This window comes from Pyricularia grisea (genome assembly GCF_004355905.1).
Source record: "Pyricularia grisea strain NI907 chromosome Unknown Pyricularia_grisea_NI907_Scaffold_2, whole genome shotgun sequence".
NCBI lineage: Eukaryota > Fungi > Ascomycota > Sordariomycetes > Magnaporthales > Pyriculariaceae > Pyricularia > Pyricularia grisea.
In genome coordinates, this window is record NW_022156717.1 from 7,191,918 (window position 1) to 7,209,161 (window position 17,244).

Genomic DNA, 17,244 nt, shown 5'->3' on the forward strand with positions numbered 1-17,244 from the left:
TGCAGCTCAGTATGATGCGATTATAAACAGCCTAGGGGGACCAGCTTTACGGTACAGGTGCGTATAAGACTCTCTGTTTGAGGCCTAAGCTAGCGCAGACTTTCAAGTCCGACACGGTTTTGTTAACGAACATTCGAAGGGGGAAACTCTTGGCGAGTCGACGCTTTGAGAGAATCTTCCATCGTTCCTTTGACTTTGGACCTCAGCTCTCAAAGAAGTCGCAATTACTTTTTAGATGCCAAGGTCTTATCCAGAGCTTCTACAAGACGCTCAACCTCATCAACTAAAATTAATTGTCAGCAGTGATGATCACTTGGCATATAACTAGAGGCCAGAGGAGGGGATAAAATATCAAGAAAAAAACATACCGGTATTGTAATGCACCATACTAACCCTGACAATCCCGTCATGGCCAAGACCCAACATCTCCTCAACAAGACGCACCGAGTAGAAGCTACCCCATCGGAACCCAAAGTTGGTCCCCTTTTCGACGGCCTGCACCAGCTCCTGTGATCCCCAACCCTTGACCGTGAAGGAGATGGTGGGAACGCGGACTTGACCATTGGATGACTTTTCGCCCCAGATGGTCACGTCGTCCCGCGACTTGAGGTACTCGAGCAGCGCCTCGGATAGCAGAGTCTCCTGCTTCTCGATGGCGGCCTCTTTGCCGGCCAGATAGGCGACAACCTGGGGAATCGAGGCGACGAGCTCATAGCTGGACCCGGCGAGGCCGAGCTTGTCCTCTACCGTCTTTGAAGGGTTGAAGTAGTGGCCCAGAGACTTCATCTTGGAATTGGCTCTGTCCGAGGCGTAGAGCATGGAGATGTGAGGCCCATAGACCTGGATGAGGGAATGGGTGAATTTAGCACAGTAAAGAAACAGTTAAAAAAAAGCCCTCCCGTCAGATTTCCATACCTTGTACCAAGAAAAGCAGTAAATATCAACACCCAAGGCCTCTACGTCAATGGGCCGGTGGGGAGCATACGCCACGCCGTCGACGCACACCAGCGCCTCGTCATTTTGCGCGTGCACCGCAGCCGAGACGGCCTTGACGTCGTGTATGGTGCCCAGGATGTTGCTCGCGTGCGTTAGGGTCACGAGCCGAGTCTTGTCGGACAGGAGGCCCTTGAGGTCGGCCAGCTCCAGCTTGGGCGATGATGCGTCGAGGCTGGCCTGCGACGGGAGCCACCATTTCAAGACCAGCTTCTGTCGCTCGGCGAGGTCTACCCACGAGGCTATGTTGGCCTCGTGGTCGATCTTGGAGACGATGATCTCGTCTCCTTGGTTGAAGTTGAGGGTCTGGGATAGGTTACGGAATAGTTGGGTGGTGGATGATCCCAGGACTTGGGGGGTTTGAAAAGTTGGTTAGTTTAGAGACTATTACGGCTATGCCTCCACAGTTGGTGGCAGCCCATTTGAGAATCCAGTACCTACCAATGTTGTCAACTGAAGCGTTGATATAATTTGCCGCAGCCTCATATCCCTTGTCGTACAAACTAGTCGACTTTTGGCCAGTGGAATAGGATGCACCCAGTTGAACATTGGTGTTGCTGAGGTACTCACGTATGCTGTTATGTCTGATTAGCTGTTGTACCACAAACCAAGCTTTTAATTCTGGTAAAACCTTCCCCTCCGAATAACGAAGTGGACATACGAATCAATCACCTTGCCCAGTGTTTGACTTCCACCGGCGTTGTCAAAGAAGACTTGATCGACGCTCAAGGCTGGGAAGCTACCCCGCACCTGATTGATATCCAACGTTGACTGAGACATTATGGTGATCTCTTTAAGACTTGGATGTTTTATAAGCTTGAGTTTAGGTGATGGTTAATATGTCTGTATATCGTGCAAGTATACTGACCAGTTGTTTAATGTATAATTTTGTCAGTTGTATAGCAAACTGCTGCGCCGGATTAAACTTGATAACAAGTGCGGTTAAGCTTTTGGACGTTGAAGATGTTGTGGTGTTGTGGAATCGCACGCATGTACATCAACTATAACTTAGTCCAGAAGAGGCAGGTTCTTGACCGAAACTGGGCCTAAAGGGTGTACCGTACATAGTGACATGGTCACAGTCCCGTCCGCGGACCCTCTTCTCCGCTTGAATCTCAAGATAGTCCGACTAGACTAGAACTAGGTAGTTGGTATGTAGTGTGCGGGGAGCATGTACAACTGGGAATGATCAACATCCACGGGGAAAATAAGAATGCCAGGGTTCAATGTTCAACAGTTGCGGAACGACTTCGCCCGACCAGAGTATGAAATCCCAGAAAAGACCAAAGTCAAATGGCGGACAAGTGATAAACCGCCAACTGCAGGAGGGGATGCAAGCGCCCAACAAACATTTAGCATGCATGTTAAGAACGTACGTCCTAGATTTTACCGCTGATTGGACCATGCTTGCTGTTATAGCCAATGGCACGAAAAATGTGCCGCAGGATCGGAATCTCAGTCAAATATGGATTGCCCATCCTGCATAAAGGCATGTGTGAGAGTCGGAACAGCTGCAATGGAGATTGGATAATGTGGACCGGCTGAGGCAGCGTTGGCGCTTGTACTCTCATGCAATCAGTCGCTTGTGCACCCGATAGCCTTTGTCAATGAAAATTTGACAGAAGCCTTGGGGCCAATTGCGCGTCTAACATTTCCGCGGTGTGCCAACCATTAGAGAAGTGCACTTTTCATAGCATAGTATGACGAAAGTGGCCTGATGATTGCCTGTTGAGAATAAGATCTGGGGTGGGGAATGTTGCCATTGGATTTTTTTTTTCTTTTTTTCTCTCTTGGTTCAAAAGTTTGACCACGATCGACCCTGCATTGAAAAATCCGCTAAGGACGTCACTGCTCAGCCAAGTCCACAGCTTCAACTTTTTTTTTGTCCATAAACTTCACTCCCAAAAAAAAATAGCTTCACAATGAAGAGGAAAGCCGAAAATCAGCTACAGGCTAAGAAGCCTCTGAAGAAGAAGGCCAAGAAGCGTAAGTTTCTGCTAAGAGCTTGTAATCTGCTCCTTGATATCGCTCCATCAATCGCCGCAATACTTAGCTTCACATTGGATGCTGACCCCACCCACTTACAGAGCTCACGGAGCAAGAGACGAAAGAACGATTCCGGAACGGCCTCTTTGACAAACAAGTCCTCGGCAAGTACTCGAAAGAGTACAAAACATCAACACCCTATAAGCACTGCGTTATCCATGAGCTCGTTGACGACAAACTATTACGCTCCGTCCGCGACGAGATCCGCGAGAATGTCTCCTTCACTCCCAAGGAGACTGACATCTATAAAATCCACCAGTCCGGTGACCTCGCCAACTTAGACGGGCTAGACGACGAGGCTCTGGCGAAGCTGCCGTCTCTCCTGGCACTGCGCGATGCCATCTACTCCGACACCTTCCGCACCTATGTCTCGGACATCACCGGCTGTGGTCCCCTGAGCGGCCGCAAGACCGACATGGCCATCAACGTCTACACGCCTGGATGCTACCTTCTTTGCCACGACGACGTCATCGGTAGCAGGAAGGTCAGCTACATTCTGTACCTCGTGGACCCGGACATACCGTGGAAGCCGGAATGGGGCGGTGCTCTGCGCCTCTTCCCTGTCACCGAGCGCAAGGGCAAAGGCGGCGCCGTGGCAAAGACTGTGGAGCCCGACGTTGTCAAGGTAATCCCGCCCGCGTGGAACCAGCTGAGCTTCTTTGCCGTCCAGCCAGGCCAGAGCTTCCATGATGTGGAAGAGGTGTATCATGCCAAGACCAAGGCCGAGCTGGAAAAGCAGGGTGGCCGCGTGCGCATGGCCATCAGTGGATGGTTTCACATCCCACAGATTGGCGAGGACGGCTACGTCAAGGGCGCAGAGGAGGAACAGGTGAAGAACAGTGGCCTCATGCAACTGCAGGGTAACCCAGATCAGCATGACCTACCGCGGGAGGAACCCAAGCCCGTCCAGGAAGGGGACTCGCAGGACATTGTCGAGTTTGACGAGAAGGACCTTGAGTTCCTGCTCAAATACATGGCCCCGACCTATCTCACACCTGATACACTAGAGAGGGCATCGGAGTATTTTGAGGAAAACTCCAGCATAACCCTGGCTGATATCCTTAACCGAAAGTACGCTGCCAAACTGCGGGAGTACATCATCCAACAAGAAGCGGCGCAGATCCCATCACGATTTGCAGAGATTGAGAAGAAGACGCCGTGGAAGGTTGCTCGCCCGCCTCACAAGCACCGTTTCCTCTACATGGAAGAAACAGAAGAGAATGCGCCTGGGAAAGGTAAAACCGATCAGAACCCTCTCCGTGAGCTCCTGGACGTCTTTCTTCCCAGTCGGCAGTTCCGCGCGTGGCTCCAAATGGCCACTGGCTGTGTCATCAAGTCGCATTATTCAATAGCGCGCCGATTCCGGAGGGGCGAGGATTATACTCTTGCCATGGGTCATGATGGGGATGCTCGTCTTGAACTGAACTTTGGTCTGACACCCACCCAGGGCTGGGGTGATGATCAAGAGGATGACGAGGATGAAGAGGAGGAGGCGGAGGAGGATGACGCTAAATCCAAAGGCAAGAAGAACGGCAAGGGCAACAACAAGGCGGAGGCCAAAGCCACATCTAAAAAGAAGGTCAATGAAGGGAAAAAGACAAAGGAAGAAGTCGTAGAGCCCGAAGAGGTTGGAGGCCACGAGGTCTACATGGCTGGCGACGAGGATGATGGCGCGGACGCCGCTGTGTATCGTGCCGGCGGAGCCGACGATGACAACATTCTCTTCTTCCAGGCGGCGGCGTGGAACAAACTGACAATTGTGCTGAGAGACAGCGGAGCTCTCCGGTTTGTCAAGTATGTGAGCAAGGCTGCCAAGGGCGACCGGTGGGATATATCGGCGCACTTTGACATTGAGGACGAAGATGAAGAAGAAAAAGGCGGAGAGGCTGTTGTTGGTGTACAGGACGATACCTCGGAGGAAGAATTCAGGGGTTTCTCGGACAGTGAGGACAGCGATTCAGACTAGTTTTGGGTTGAAGGAGGCAACGTCAGAATACATTACAGAGTGCCATCTGAATGAAAGCATATTTATGTGATACTCATTGCTTGCCTATCCCTCACGACTTTTGGATAAACCTAACCATGCTAGTTCTCCAATATGTGAACATTAGACTATCTTGTTTGATTCTTTACAAAATTCCCGCTATAGAAGTATCATGAGTCACGTGTACCCTTCGTGGATTTTCTATGCCTTTTTTTTTACAGATCCACTCCACTATGAATATGTTCGTGATCTCTTTCCAGCAGAGCACAATTCCGCCGGGCATCCCAGATACTACGAGCTCATCATAGTCACCGAAGAAGAAGAAAAAAAACTCAAGAGGGGAAATTGGAGAAGGAGAAATAGAAGAGTAAAAAGGCCGCCAAAACCCCCACACACAAAAGATGCTGCCCACCCCATCGACGTCGCACGTCGACTACAACCGCATCTACGAGCCAGCAGAGGATTCCTTCCTGTTCCTCGACACCATCTCCTCTCCATCCGAGACCAGCTTCCTGACGTCACGGTTCCAAAACGGCCCGACGCCGCTGGTCGTCGAGGTCGGGACTGGTTCGGGGGTGGTCATCGGCTTCGTGGCCGCCCAGGCGCGGCACATCTTTGGCGGCGACCACGGCGCCGTGGTCGCGGTCGGCGTCGACGTCAACGCCTTTGCGTGCGCCGCCACGGCCGAGACGGTGAAGCTGGCCATCAAGGACGAAAAGGAGGAGGAGGGTGGCGCGAGCTCGAGCGCTGGCTTGTACCTGGGCTCGGTGCGGGCGGACCTGGGCTCCGCGCTCCGCCCGGGCCAGGTCGACGTCCTGCTGTTCAACCCGCCGTACGTCCCCACGCCCGAAATGCCGGGTCGGGACGTCGAGGCCGAGCTGCAAAAGGGCGGCGGCGACGACTTTGCGCGCGACTCGTACCTGCTGGAGCTGTCGTACGCGGGCGGAAGGGACGGGATGGAGACGACGGATCGCCTTATCGAGGCCCTGCCGGCCTTGCTGTCGGACAAGGGGTGTGCGTATATTTTGTTGTGTGCGCAGAACAAGCCCGAGGACGTCAAGAGGAGGATATTGGGGTTTGGGAACGAGTGGAGGGTCCACATGGCCGGATCTAGTGGGAAGCAGGCCGGGTGGGAGAAGCTTCAGATCATTAGGATATGGAGGGAGCGGGATACCGATGGTTTGAGGTGACAACCTGGCGGGAGATGGTGGACGTAGTAGACAAGATCCAACATGAGCAACGTGGTATTTTTTTGCATTTTTCGAGAAATGAAAGATGACAACACAATATGGCGGTTTGTAAACTCGGGACGAATATGCTTGATTTTCCTGTTCCTGGAACGCCGGCCATTCTATGTTTTCCGGATCCATTGTCCTAGGTCATTTTTCATCTGCCGCGTATACTCCACAAACTCCCAAGTCCTTAACTCAAGATAATAATGCGACGGATCTGGTTTTTGGAGACCTGTTTCCCCATAAACCACACATCTTTCCTGACAGCCCGTCGACCGACCACGTCCGTACATATCCACAGCTGGTAGGCGTGCCCAGATGCCCTTCTCAGGAAACCCTGGGCCGTAGTCACATCGACATCCCGAGCATGGTCTCTGAAGTGCCGGGGGGAAGCAAGCCGCGGGACCACCAAAAAAGAGGCAACGCCAAAGAAAGCCGTCAAAGTGCTATAACCACACCCTATCCGCTTCTAGCCCCTACCCCTTCCGAAACCGCGACCTCTTCCAAAGCCACCACGACCCCTGCCGCCGCGACCTCTGCCGCCTCCTCTGCCGCCCCGGTCCGTCTCCTTGCGCGCCTTGTTCTTGGGCTTGGGCGTGTCGTCGACGAGCAACGTGTCGAGCGGTAGGCTGTCTGGTAGGATGTAGTAGCGGATGGTGCTGCCGCGAATGTTCATGGCGTCGAGCGGTATCGGGTCCTGGCCCCGCGGTGTCATCTTGACGTTTCGCAGCGCCGTGTTCATCTGCGGAGACACGGACGCGATCGTTCCGTGGACTATTGTGCCTGCAAAATAACAAAGGGGGCGATTCATGTCAGATGGGGATGGTGCCGCCAGTTCTTATGAGGAGAACAAGAAACTTACCATTTTTGAGCTCGATTGTCACCGTCTCATTGGCGCATTTCATCAAAAACCTACGGTAGAGGGGAAAAAAAGCGCGCAGGCGGTCAGTCGAGTTGCGTCCAGTTCCTTTGATGTGGGGATGAAACAGCAAAGTGTGATTGCTTTCAGCACGCGTCGCCCGTCGCAAAACGGCGGAGAGGGGGAGAAGGAAGAAAGCCGGTGAGTTTCTTCTTTGGGGCGGCGGCGCGTACCTGACGAGCTTCATGTTGAATTAATGGATGGGCCAGCGTCTGAACGCTGTGTAATGGCTTTAGGTTGCCCACTTGGTAGCTTTGTTTGCCGGCGCAAGGTTGTTGGGGATTTTTGTGCACGATATGGCAGCTCCGGGGGGCCGATATCAAAAAGTCCCGTCCCTAGCCTAGAATTGAACGGAAGCTGGGTTGAATTGAGTGCTAACGGGCGGCGCGAAGCTTCGTCACGTGTGGGATGTGGATCCTATATTCTACGGCGGGGTACTGAGTGAGGTACATGGATTTTGGGGAGGTCCTTGCTACAACGCCCGAGTACCCCCTGAGCAACGGCGGAGGTCGAGCTTGCTGAACCCTGAACCTCTTTGCGTAAGAGGTACCTTGCGCTTAGGTATCTTCATTGATTACTTGTTCTCTCAGATATCAATCAAGCCAGAACCATCACGGATGCTTCGGCATATTTAACGGACAAAATTCAACCGCTGTAGCCGAGATTTGAGGGCCAAACCTCGGGAAAGCAAAGGATCAACGACCTGACAGAACAGCAGCCGTGACTCTATGTGCACGTTGTTCGCTTGGCTTGTATTCAAGGGCTATATACCAAGTCGGCCCACCATCCACATTTCCCCGCCGCATTAACAGGTTGCCTGTGATACCCGTAGCTCAAAGTCCCAAGCCTCGTAGGTTGTCGAAAAAAAAAGGGTAATGCTTTGGTAATTTACTGTTCCTTTTCCTCGGACTCTGATACCTTTTCCCACTCATCCTCCGTGCTCATGCCAGACTTGGTAGACGCCGCCGAGGCCGAAGGGCCGGTTACTGGAGTCGACGCCGCCCGGTGCTTCAGTTCTCCCTTTGTCTCCTCGGGATTTGCCTGGGTCGTCGTTGCCGCCGCCGCCGCCGCCGTCGGCGTCTTTCTCGGCCTGGGTGCTGGTGCCGTCGTCTCTACCTCGGTCTCGTCATCCGAGGAGCTGAGGGCGGACGGAGCTTGGCGTTGCTTCTCCTTCTCGAGCTGCTCGAGTCGTTGCGCCTCCTTGACCTCGCGCGCAAACCAGTTGATGGCCCACCACAGCCCGCCGCATAGACCCGACAAGACGACAAAGTGAACGCTATAAGTCGCGAGCAGGAGCGCAAAGAGCACGACCTGCAGGGCGGCGAAGGAGACGTTGGTCGCGATCAGGAGGGAGGGCGTCGGCCCTGGTGTGAAGATGGACTCCCACAGATCCTTAATAAACTCGGCCATGACGACAGGTTTTATGTATGTTGCGATTTCATGCCAAGATTTCAGTGAGTTGCTGCAAGGTTTGCAAGCTTAGGTTGTACTCGTCGTATTTGCTGCGCCGTGACGAGTATGTTGTTTGGGATTCTTTTTTTTGCGCGAGTCTGATTCTTTGTTTATATGATGCGCCAAGTCAGCGATATTGAGCGGTGGACGTGACCGACAGCGGTACAAAGAAAATTTGAGTCTAAAAGTAAATGCAAAATGCGCGAGGAACGGTTGGAAGGACCGTTTATCCAGTGCTATTTGCAAAGCGAGTCGGTGGCTAGTGTAGGTAGTATGTAATGGACAACCTTTTAATTGACTGCGAGTCTTGACCGACGAAATTCAAAATAATAATCATGCGCCGGAGAAGGCCCCACGGTGGACAAGCGCGGCTGGCGCAGGCTCTTAAGAAGCGTCCGATGAATGCAGTGACGACATTCAACCGGTAGCGGATCAAAAAAGGGGACAGGCTGTTATTCAAGCCACAAGGCAAACCGGCCAACGTGGACAGATTGATTGTATTCTCCTCCTGCCTATTTCACTGCCTAAAATGGATCAAGCCAACGTGGTTCATTATTTTTTTTTTTTTTTTTTTTTTTTTTTGCTCGGGCAAAGGTTGAAAGTCGCGGTGTCCAGGTGGTTTGTGACTGGGTTTAAACAGCAATGCGTGGGATGTCCTGCGGGATGGTGGGGCAATTGAATTTGACGGATGGCACTCAGGCACTTGAACCGACATGAGTCGTCATGACTTCTTCGGTGTTGGTGGCATGAAAGAGCGCTACAAAGTAAATGTATATGAACTCCATAACCCAAACCAACTACCAACTCTGTACACAAAGTGTAGGCTATTAAAGCATATCCGAACAATCCGAGTGCACATCTGACACGAAATGAAGCAAAAATATGTTTTCCAACCCCTACCGCCTGCCTGTATCCGCTGATGTCGTGCTCTGTTATTTCCTTTGTGTTACAAGTTTGATCCTCGGTACCGTACCGTACCATACTCCCATCTGATCCTCGAGCGAGGAGTCCGTCCGCCAATGACTTTCTGGATGCTGCATACCAGTCTTACAAAACACCTATCGACCTGACCTTGTGTGATTAATTCCCTCGTCCTGTACCCGGGCACCTGATTCTCCTCAGGGTAGGGCGGTTTCCATTATTTATGGGCCGTGCGCTGTAGCATTCACCGACAACTACGGCTACGAAATTACGTATTATTTCCCCGGATGCAAAGAGGAACATCTAGGTATCCGGTCGACCTGCAATAATATGTGGCTACTTTCTTATTTGGCCAAAGCTGTACAGTATGACATGCTTAATCGGCATCGAGCGTTGAATTCAATGCGTCAAACTACCTCTCAAGCCTACCTAGACAGGCAGGTACACTGATAAAAAATGCAACAGATTGCATGTGAGCTGAGATAAGATGTCCAAGTGGGTAATAAAAAGCACTGCATACTGCATAATAGTACGTGTAGGTCAGGTAGGTAGTTTTTACTGTAGGTAGGTGGTAGGTAGCTTTATCTCCCAAGTCTGATCGGTTCATTCGCTGCCTGCCGCTCAAGCCTGGACCCTGACGGCTGGCTTGACCCGGCCCGCTATCGTGCTGAAGAACGTGGAGAAGCTTTGGTGCGTGCGACCTTAAGCATGGGAGGTGGGCTGGAAGTGGATCCCTTCCACGTCCAGCTTCACCCACCTTTGGGGATCCATCAACCCGTTTACCTGGCGGTTTGACCCTCTACCAAATCCAACATTGCGTGCGACGACCTTCGATTTCCACACAGGCTTGACCTAATCAAGTGGTACTATATTCCCGTCTTATATTCTCGTATCTATTTGTGAACCAGCTAGTCTAGATGTGTTTTCATCCTCTTCAACATCAATCCATCCCTAACTTTGCCTCGGCTTGTTCCGTTTCCCTGCCCCTCAATCAAGCATGATCGCAGCAGTCTATCGACCTTACCTATGCAAGGTACCTGAACCCAGGCGAGGTACAGTACGACATATCTAAACCTATCCCGTTTTAGACCTAGGTTGTTGGTGCCGTCACGAGAAGCTCTGGTAGCTTTCTTTCTTCACTTGTCGCATATGAACAAAAACGCGACCAGACGATAATCGTATCAATCATACCTTACCGTACCTATCCCACCAAGATAACAAGCGAGTTGCTGGTTGAGAATTGCCTAAGGTCACCACCACTGGTACCTAGCAATTAGTGCCATATCGAACAAAAAGAGCCACCGATGGATATCGAAGACGACTTCATCATGTCGCTTCCAGATTCGGATTCCGAAGATGTGGATCTGGATATTGACTCGGACTCGGTTGACACCAGCTCAACCGAAAGAGAACCTTCGGCCAAGCCACCCACTCCGCTTCAACAAGCAACGTCGACTGTCACCAAGCTCCTGAAGGAGAAGGGCAAAGAATGGGATCAGTTGGCCTCGCGGAAGGGCCCGTTGACCCTGTTGGAGCTTCCCGTTGATATACTGCGACTGATTGTGAAGGAGGTAAGCACCAGTCCTGTAGATCAACTCTTGCCGTGATTTGTAGATACTGCCCACTACCGTGACCTTGGATTCATTCTCGGATGCAATATAAGCATGCGCGCCTGCTAAAAAAAAAAAAAAAACATTCCATCTCTATATATAGATCATGCATACCAACGACCTTACCTCCCTTGCTCTAACCAACTCGACACTGCATAGTCTGGCTATCCCACACATCTACGCCAGATTCGATATTGTATGGCCCGATACGCACGGAACGTCTTCCGATCACAAGAGTGTCGATGCTTTAACCTACGGGCTTTCAACTCTGAGTCTGGGAAGCTCCTTTGGCCGCATCAGGCAAAGGCTTCTACGCCCAGGACCTCGGCAGCAGATGCAATCTCCCTTCGACCGCGTTGGTAACAATTATGCAGCTCACACTCGGAAGTTTTCGCTTGGAGATGGGCCTCCGGACTGGGTTGCGGCTTATATGATTACAAAAGAGAGTGGGAAGATGCTGGGGACTTTGGTATCTTTGGCATTGGCCAAGATGGTTAACCTGGAAACCTTTATCTGGGACATGCCGACTGGAGTGCTTGCCGAGATCTTCCTAGCCTTGGCCAGCTTGCCTGACAGCCACAAGGACGGACAGTGCAACTTGGAAACGGTTTGGATCCGGTGGCATGACAATAGCGAAGGTCAAGCGCCATCGTCGAATCCCGTGATTCCGCCCGGTAGCACTCTAACACCCGTCGGCATCATGTTGCCCCCGGCGGTATCTCACCCGAAACCACGACCAGCTCTGCCATATTCTGCCAGTGTTGTCGAGTATCCCACTTTTAGTGTTTTACCGCCTCTGAAAAGTCTGACAGCCTTGGATATAGACGAGTTGGCGTATCTGGATGAGATTTCAATGCTGGTCGAAAGGTCTCATGACAGGCTCCAAGAATTACGCATTGGCATATCGAAAAAAGCGCAGCACAAGGATTTTGTTCAGGCGTGGGATGGACCTGAGCTGCATCAGGTTGATCATCAAGCCCACTGGCCCGGTGCAAGCACGATAGGTAGTCGTCGACTGGGCGGTATTTTAGGAATCCTTGTCGGGCGCATCTATGATATACGGCGAAAACCTCGTGCCTGGTCATCACGGGGAAAGTCCGAGTCCTCATCTTGCCCTCCTCCGAAGAAAGAATCCCCTGACGGTCCCGGACATGCTGACTTCATGGGCCCGAGCCATGATCACAATGTTACTGCGAACCGTAAAAGCTCAGTATCATCCGATGGACTGAACAATCCTGGGCACGTCAACATTGAGAAAGACTCCAAGGATACCTCGGCTTCTACGGCCCATGTGGTAGCCGGTGAGGACAAGCCAGCAGGGGGTGGGTGTTCTGAAGCTCCCGGACCTGGTTTGGAAGATGGCAAAGCTCCAGATCAGGCACCCAGACGGAAGCATAGCGCAAGCCGCTCTCGCCTTGAAGGGAAGCTACGGCTGCGTATTCTGGAGTTAGAGAGGGTACCGCTTTCAATGCAGGTCTGCAGCAAAGCCATCGACTGGACCACACTGACCACTTTGACGATACTCGACTGTGCCCAGCACGAATCCCTTTGGAAATTATTGAAACGCCAATACCAGCCGACGGTGATGGCTGGTGGATACGGCATCTCCTCGTCGTCTCGAGGTGCTCAATTGCAGTATCATCTTGGCTTGAAACGACTTCGCACCGATACAACCTCACCTTCACTGATAACTTTCCTCACTGAAGTCCTTGCGCCAAACACGCTCGAGGTACTCTTCTTGCAAGATCGCCGCAGATCACCCTCAGTACCTGCCGTCACCATCGAGTCCATTTTCAAGGGGCCTCTGAAGCGCCACCGTGGGAGCCTGCGGAAACTTCTACTAGACAGCTCTGCTAGGAACACAAAGAGCGGGGCAGTTACGGTTGACAATGATAGGTGGCGGCACTGGGTCTTGAATTCACGGATTCTGCACTATATCACAAGCGGGCGGTTGGTCAACCTACGTGAGCTTGCGGTATCAATCGCATATGCTGACTGGGTAAGTTTGCTGAATATGCTTCCAGCAACAGCCTCTACTCTTTTGATACAGAAACAACTGCTGATATCCGTCTAGCATACATTTTTGCAACGACTGCCAAATGTCCCCCAGCTGCGATCACTCAACATACCTCACGTTATGGATCACGTCGTCAGTTCCATTGACCCGAAGGAGCTGGCCTTACAGATAGCCGACATTATCACGTTGCGTCCCGAGGTACAACTTTGCTACATTGGTATCTCGACCAAATGCTTCGAGATACTCGAAACTACGCCAGGTGATCGTGGAGGTGGTTCAGTCGACAGTGCAGGATCTGCCAGTGGTAGCGGTAGTGGCCAAAACAGTGGAACCACGACCACTGGGCCCCAGGCTATGGATATGATGTCACTTGTCGAACCTGAGTCTGAGGAAGATCATCAGGATGAGTCAAGTGAAGAGGAAGATGCGGACGAGACTGAAGACGAGGACGATGGGATCAACAACCATGTTGCAACTGAGGAGGCCCAGTCGGATAGCCACGCAGGAGACAGCTGGGATTCTGACGATGACGGCTTTGTTGATCCAGATCACACGCCCGCGAAGAAGAAGTTGAGGCTTCGCGAGATTCTTTTCTATGACGACAAGGTGGCTATTTTCAAAGCCAGGCATGGGCGTCTTTGAGCGCGATTTGGTAGCCTCACAGTAGGCATACAAAGTCTATGGGGCAATATCCAAAATCAACCTGAGGGTGGAAATCAACCCCCTTCCGTGGCTGTGCGTTGAGGGATTTGACCGGTCTGTTGACTGGAGTGGTCGCTTGAAGATTGAAATTTCAGATCGACAAATTTCTGTCTTTTTTTAATCTTTTATCTGTTTGTTATTTTCTTTTTTGGCGTTTACAAGTTTGACTTCGGAGGATACCCATGGACAAGCGATCCTTTTGAGGAGTGAGGCATAAACTGTTTAGTTTTGAGGCACAATTCGAGCCCCCTTTGTTGCAGCTATACGTGAGGTGAAGGCCAGAAGACTAATACAGTTGTGCTGGTCTATTAGAGTCTATGAATCGTGAACGACAACGGTCTTACTTTTCCAGTTGGAACAAATTTTGATATCTTTCCGATACTATTTGCAGCCTCATGTTCTCGCCAATGCAGAGTACTTTCCGCCGCTGTCGCCGTAAAGAAAGGGCGGTGCTGCATTTTGAGAGTGCCATCAAAACAAAAGAATTGTGGTGATACAGAAAACAATTTTTGGTGAATTAGACAAAACACAGCATTTTAGATTCTATTTACGGCCTGCCAAAACGGTTACTGTTCCTTTGGGCCAGGGTATTCGTATACCGCTGCCGCGTCGGGCAAGTTGCTGGCATACACAGCCCCTATGGCGTTCAAGTCTTGGGTCCTAGAAGCTTACTACAGGCTCTCGTTTATCCCAGTGGAGATAGACGGCCATTTCAGTGGTTTGTTCGGTGATATCACCCCGGAGGCAGATACAATACAACCTGATTTCTTTTTTTATTGACAAGGAAAGTACAGAACAAAAATGAATTAACTTGGTCAAGTTATCTTTTGGTTGTTTCTACTTGCTATCAGCTCGCTGAGAAGTTGCCACCTAGACAAGGATAAAAGTGAAAAGTTATCAGACAACAACAAGAGCTGTAAATCATCGACCGCTTGCTTCCGTAAAGTCCTCGGGGATAGTGCATAATCATGTTGCTAACCGCTCGCTCATCAAATGTGGTACTGCAGTACTATGCCGCATCCTCAACCGCTGTAGTTTGCCAGTAGCGAACCACAAGGCCACCGCATTTCATTTTAGTTTTAAAAAAGGGGGGGCTGAGCCACTGCTATACACACCAGGGGCTCATCGTCTTCTCCCTTATTTGCCCCCCTCCCTTCCCTGTGAATACTTACCCGCTCCAGGCTGCACTGTTCTTTTTGTTTCCCTGCTCATCCTTTTTTTTTACCCGCGCTGCCTGCTTATACACAGCGCAAGTAACTTGCTACGTCACAATTAAAGCTCCGCGGGACACCGTCAGGTACCATCATCACACACGGTGGAAGGGGTTTAAGGGTGGGTGTGAGCAGGGGCTTTAAACCCTGGATGGCCTTGATCGTACTGGTATCTTTAAGAAGAAGAAAAAAGATGGGTAGAAAGAGAGATATCCCAACGGAAATAATTGGGGGGTGTTTAGCGACTTGTTCTTTCCCCCTTCTTGGGCAGGTTCTTGTTTTTTTGCACTGCCGTTTCTTCATCTCGCACAACGGTCCCCTCCCCCTTACCATTGCTTTGCTCCTTGGTAAAGTTGCTTTGAGGTCTAAGCATTTTGTTTTTGTCATTTTTTTACTCTCCTTTCTGGCTGCCCAGCATACCTTGCCCACATACCGGTAAGTACCTAACCCCCTTTCCCCCCCCCCCCCCCCCCCCCCCCCTCAGAACAGACCAATATCGTTCAACGGCTGGTCAGATCATTGGGCCACCCAAGCGCATCTGCACATCTGTGGTGGTTGGAAGATGAGGGTGGAACGACATTTTGCGGTCTGAGAACTTCTCTTTTTGCAAGAAAAGAAAACGTGGGAAATTTGACAAGGCCTCCTTTGGCCTTGAGCTTGGGCGGCTTTTTTTCTTCTCTCTCTCTCTCTCACACACACTCACGCCCCTCCCCTCTTTTCAAAGGATTGAAACATTGACAATTTCACTATCAACAGGATAAAACCACGTTGTAGACAGACGTATGGGATTCATGACAAAGGGTTCCAAAGTCCGTTCCCGCTCCATGACTTGTTATGTCCGACTACATACATCGTTAGCTCACCTTTTTTTTTTCTTTTTTTTTTTCTTTTTACCTTGGAACCTCCCTTCTATCATATTTCCGGAGCCGGCTCAAAAAAAGTCAGCGCCGCTTAATATAGGTTGATTATGCTTTGGAGGGTTTTTTTTCTTTCTTTCGAAACGACGGTGTCGATCATCTTAAACATCTGTGCGAAAAAAGGCCCAGTCTAGGTTTGGACTTATTTTGTTTCGCTCTTCTCCCCGCTCCAGTAGTGTCAAAATATCACCCCCAAGAGCAAACGAAATACAGAAAACGAAAAAGAGTACTAGTTCTAGACCTTCTCCAGAAAGAATCGAAACAAGAGTCGATGAAAACCATGTGGCAACGGTGTTGAACAACGAGACATGGGTTCTGGACTTTGGTCTCTTCCATTCTGTTTGTTTCCTAGTCGGAGACGACCGAACCGTTGTCGCGCGCGCGCACACACACACACTGGGATGTTTGGTTTAAATCACATTTGCCCACCGTTTACGAGGTCCTTTGATGGCGAAACAGCTGGAAAAGGTCACAAGGACTTTGCAGGATGAGCCTTGTGTTCCACCTTACAAAAGAGTAAGATGAAGGAAAATGGAAATGACTACAATATGAGAATAAAATAACAAGTCAACTAAGACTTACAGATTAATAAGATTTTTTCTTCTTCTTTTGACTATTACAAAGACTCAAGTACTATGCAGATATCACCATGCGCCGCGCAAGGTTAGCCCAGCAGACCCATCGCGAGCAGGCAAGGAAGGTACTTTACTTTCAACACTACAGCTTACTGTATGTACTTCGCCCCAAACATGCCGTCCGGCTGGGCACAGTAGCGTCGAAGCAAACTGCAGCATCATCCCCTATCCTACAGCTTCTTGATACAACCACAACCGTTAGTGTCATGCATCGCGCATAATAAAACAGATGCCGATGGATGTTATCTCGTCAATGGAGAGACAGCGGCTATTTCCGCCGAGAAATAAAACAAAAAATCCTACAAAGTTCGATTTTGAGTAATATCCCTTGGGGGTTGCATCCCGCCTTGTTTGCTCCTCTCTTGCTGATAAAAAAGACTCTTCGATCGGTGGATTTCCTATTTCAGCCAGCACTTCGGAAGCGCATATAGAAAATAAACTCCACTAGGTTTGTTCGCCAAGACGCCTGCCTGTTTGTCTGTCAGCATTGTTTTGAACGAAAAGAGAATCACCCCCCACCGCCCCAGAAAACTGGGCAACTTCTTCCGGGCTGGGATAGGCTTCGAAGGGGCGTGCCGGCCTGCCGGTGTCGAAAAGTCTTAGTC

The 17,244-nt window shown here is 50.7% G+C and overlaps 7 protein-coding genes across 7 annotated transcripts; 3 read left to right on the plus strand and 4 right to left on the minus strand.

Moving 5' to 3' along the window:
• Nucleotides 1–224: 224 nt before the first annotated feature.
• Nucleotides 225–1,773, minus strand: PgNI_04718 (uncharacterized protein; the record flags this gene model as incomplete). The annotated part of the gene is made up of 5 exons (XM_031124761.1): nt 225–283; nt 369–840; nt 916–1,343; nt 1,435–1,568; nt 1,655–1,773. The coding sequence occupies 5 exons, from the start codon at nt 1,771–1,773 to the stop codon at nt 225–227; spliced, it is 1,212 nt and encodes a 403-aa protein (XP_030984807.1).
• Nucleotides 1,774–2,818: 1,045 nt separating this feature from the next.
• On the plus strand, nt 2,819–5,066 carry PgNI_04719 (uncharacterized protein). The gene is made up of 2 exons (XM_031124762.1): nt 2,819–2,979; nt 3,081–5,066. The coding sequence occupies exons 1-2, from the start codon at nt 2,916–2,918 to the stop codon at nt 5,003–5,005; spliced, it is 1,989 nt and encodes a 662-aa protein (XP_030984806.1). The 5' UTR covers nt 2,819–2,915; the 3' UTR covers nt 5,006–5,066.
• Nucleotides 5,067–5,340: 274 nt separating this feature from the next.
• Nucleotides 5,341–7,512, minus strand: PgNI_04720 (uncharacterized protein). The gene is made up of 3 exons (XM_031124763.1): nt 7,348–7,512; nt 7,118–7,167; nt 5,341–7,038 (listed from the first exon to the last, which is right to left on the minus strand). The coding sequence occupies exons 1-3, from the start codon at nt 7,359–7,361 to the stop codon at nt 6,725–6,727; spliced, it is 378 nt and encodes a 125-aa protein (XP_030984587.1). The 5' UTR covers nt 7,362–7,512; the 3' UTR covers nt 5,341–6,724.
• PgNI_04721 (uncharacterized protein) lies at nt 5,425–6,213 on the plus strand (the record flags this gene model as incomplete). Its single annotated transcript, XM_031124764.1, has 1 exon — nt 5,425–6,213. The coding sequence occupies one exon, from the start codon at nt 5,425–5,427 to the stop codon at nt 6,211–6,213; it is 789 nt and encodes a 262-aa protein (XP_030983519.1).
• Nucleotides 7,513–8,062: 550 nt separating the features above from the next.
• On the minus strand, nt 8,063–8,584 carry PgNI_04722 (uncharacterized protein; the record flags this gene model as incomplete). Its single annotated transcript, XM_031124765.1, has 1 exon — nt 8,063–8,584. The coding sequence occupies one exon, from the start codon at nt 8,582–8,584 to the stop codon at nt 8,063–8,065; it is 522 nt and encodes a 173-aa protein (XP_030983516.1).
• A 1,760-nt stretch (nt 8,585–10,344) lies between these two features.
• PgNI_04723 (uncharacterized protein) lies at nt 10,345–14,216 on the plus strand. The gene is made up of 3 exons (XM_031124766.1): nt 10,345–11,118; nt 11,261–13,156; nt 13,232–14,216. Exons 1-3 carry the CDS (start codon nt 10,852–10,854, stop codon nt 13,814–13,816), a joined length of 2,748 nt encoding a protein of 915 aa, XP_030983517.1. The 5' UTR covers nt 10,345–10,851; the 3' UTR covers nt 13,817–14,216.
• A 2,425-nt stretch (nt 14,217–16,641) lies between these two features.
• PgNI_04724 (uncharacterized protein) lies at nt 16,642–17,015 on the minus strand. Its single transcript, XM_031124767.1, has 2 exons — nt 16,943–17,015; nt 16,642–16,818 (listed from the first exon to the last, which is right to left on the minus strand). Exon 2 carries the CDS (start codon nt 16,799–16,801, stop codon nt 16,649–16,651), a length of 153 nt encoding a protein of 50 aa, XP_030983522.1. The 5' UTR covers nt 16,802–16,818; nt 16,943–17,015; the 3' UTR covers nt 16,642–16,648.
• Between the last annotated feature and the right edge of the window lie 229 nt (nt 17,016–17,244).

Coding starts and splice junctions, on each gene's coding strand:
- PgNI_04719 (XM_031124762.1), top strand. CDS start 2,916: ATGAAGAGGAAAGCCGAAAATCAGCTACAGGCTAAGAAGCCTCTGAAG. Junction 2,980..3,080: donor GAAGAAGAAGGCCAAGAAGC/GTAAGTTTCTGC, acceptor ACCCACTTACAG/AGCTCACGGAGCAAGAGACG.
- PgNI_04720 (XM_031124763.1), bottom strand. Junction 7,039..7,117: donor GACAATCGAGCTCAAAAATG/GTAAGTTTCTTG, acceptor GTTATTTTGCAG/GCACAATAGTCCACGGAACG.
- PgNI_04723 (XM_031124766.1), top strand. CDS start 10,852: ATGGATATCGAAGACGACTTCATCATGTCGCTTCCAGATTCGGATTCC. Junction 11,119..11,260: donor TGCGACTGATTGTGAAGGAG/GTAAGCACCAGT, acceptor CTCTATATATAG/ATCATGCATACCAACGACCT. Junction 13,157..13,231: donor CAATCGCATATGCTGACTGG/GTAAGTTTGCTG, acceptor ATATCCGTCTAG/CATACATTTTTGCAACGACT.
- PgNI_04724 (XM_031124767.1), bottom strand. CDS start 16,801: ATGATGCTGCAGTTTGCTTCGACGCTACTGTGCCCAGCCGGACGGCAT.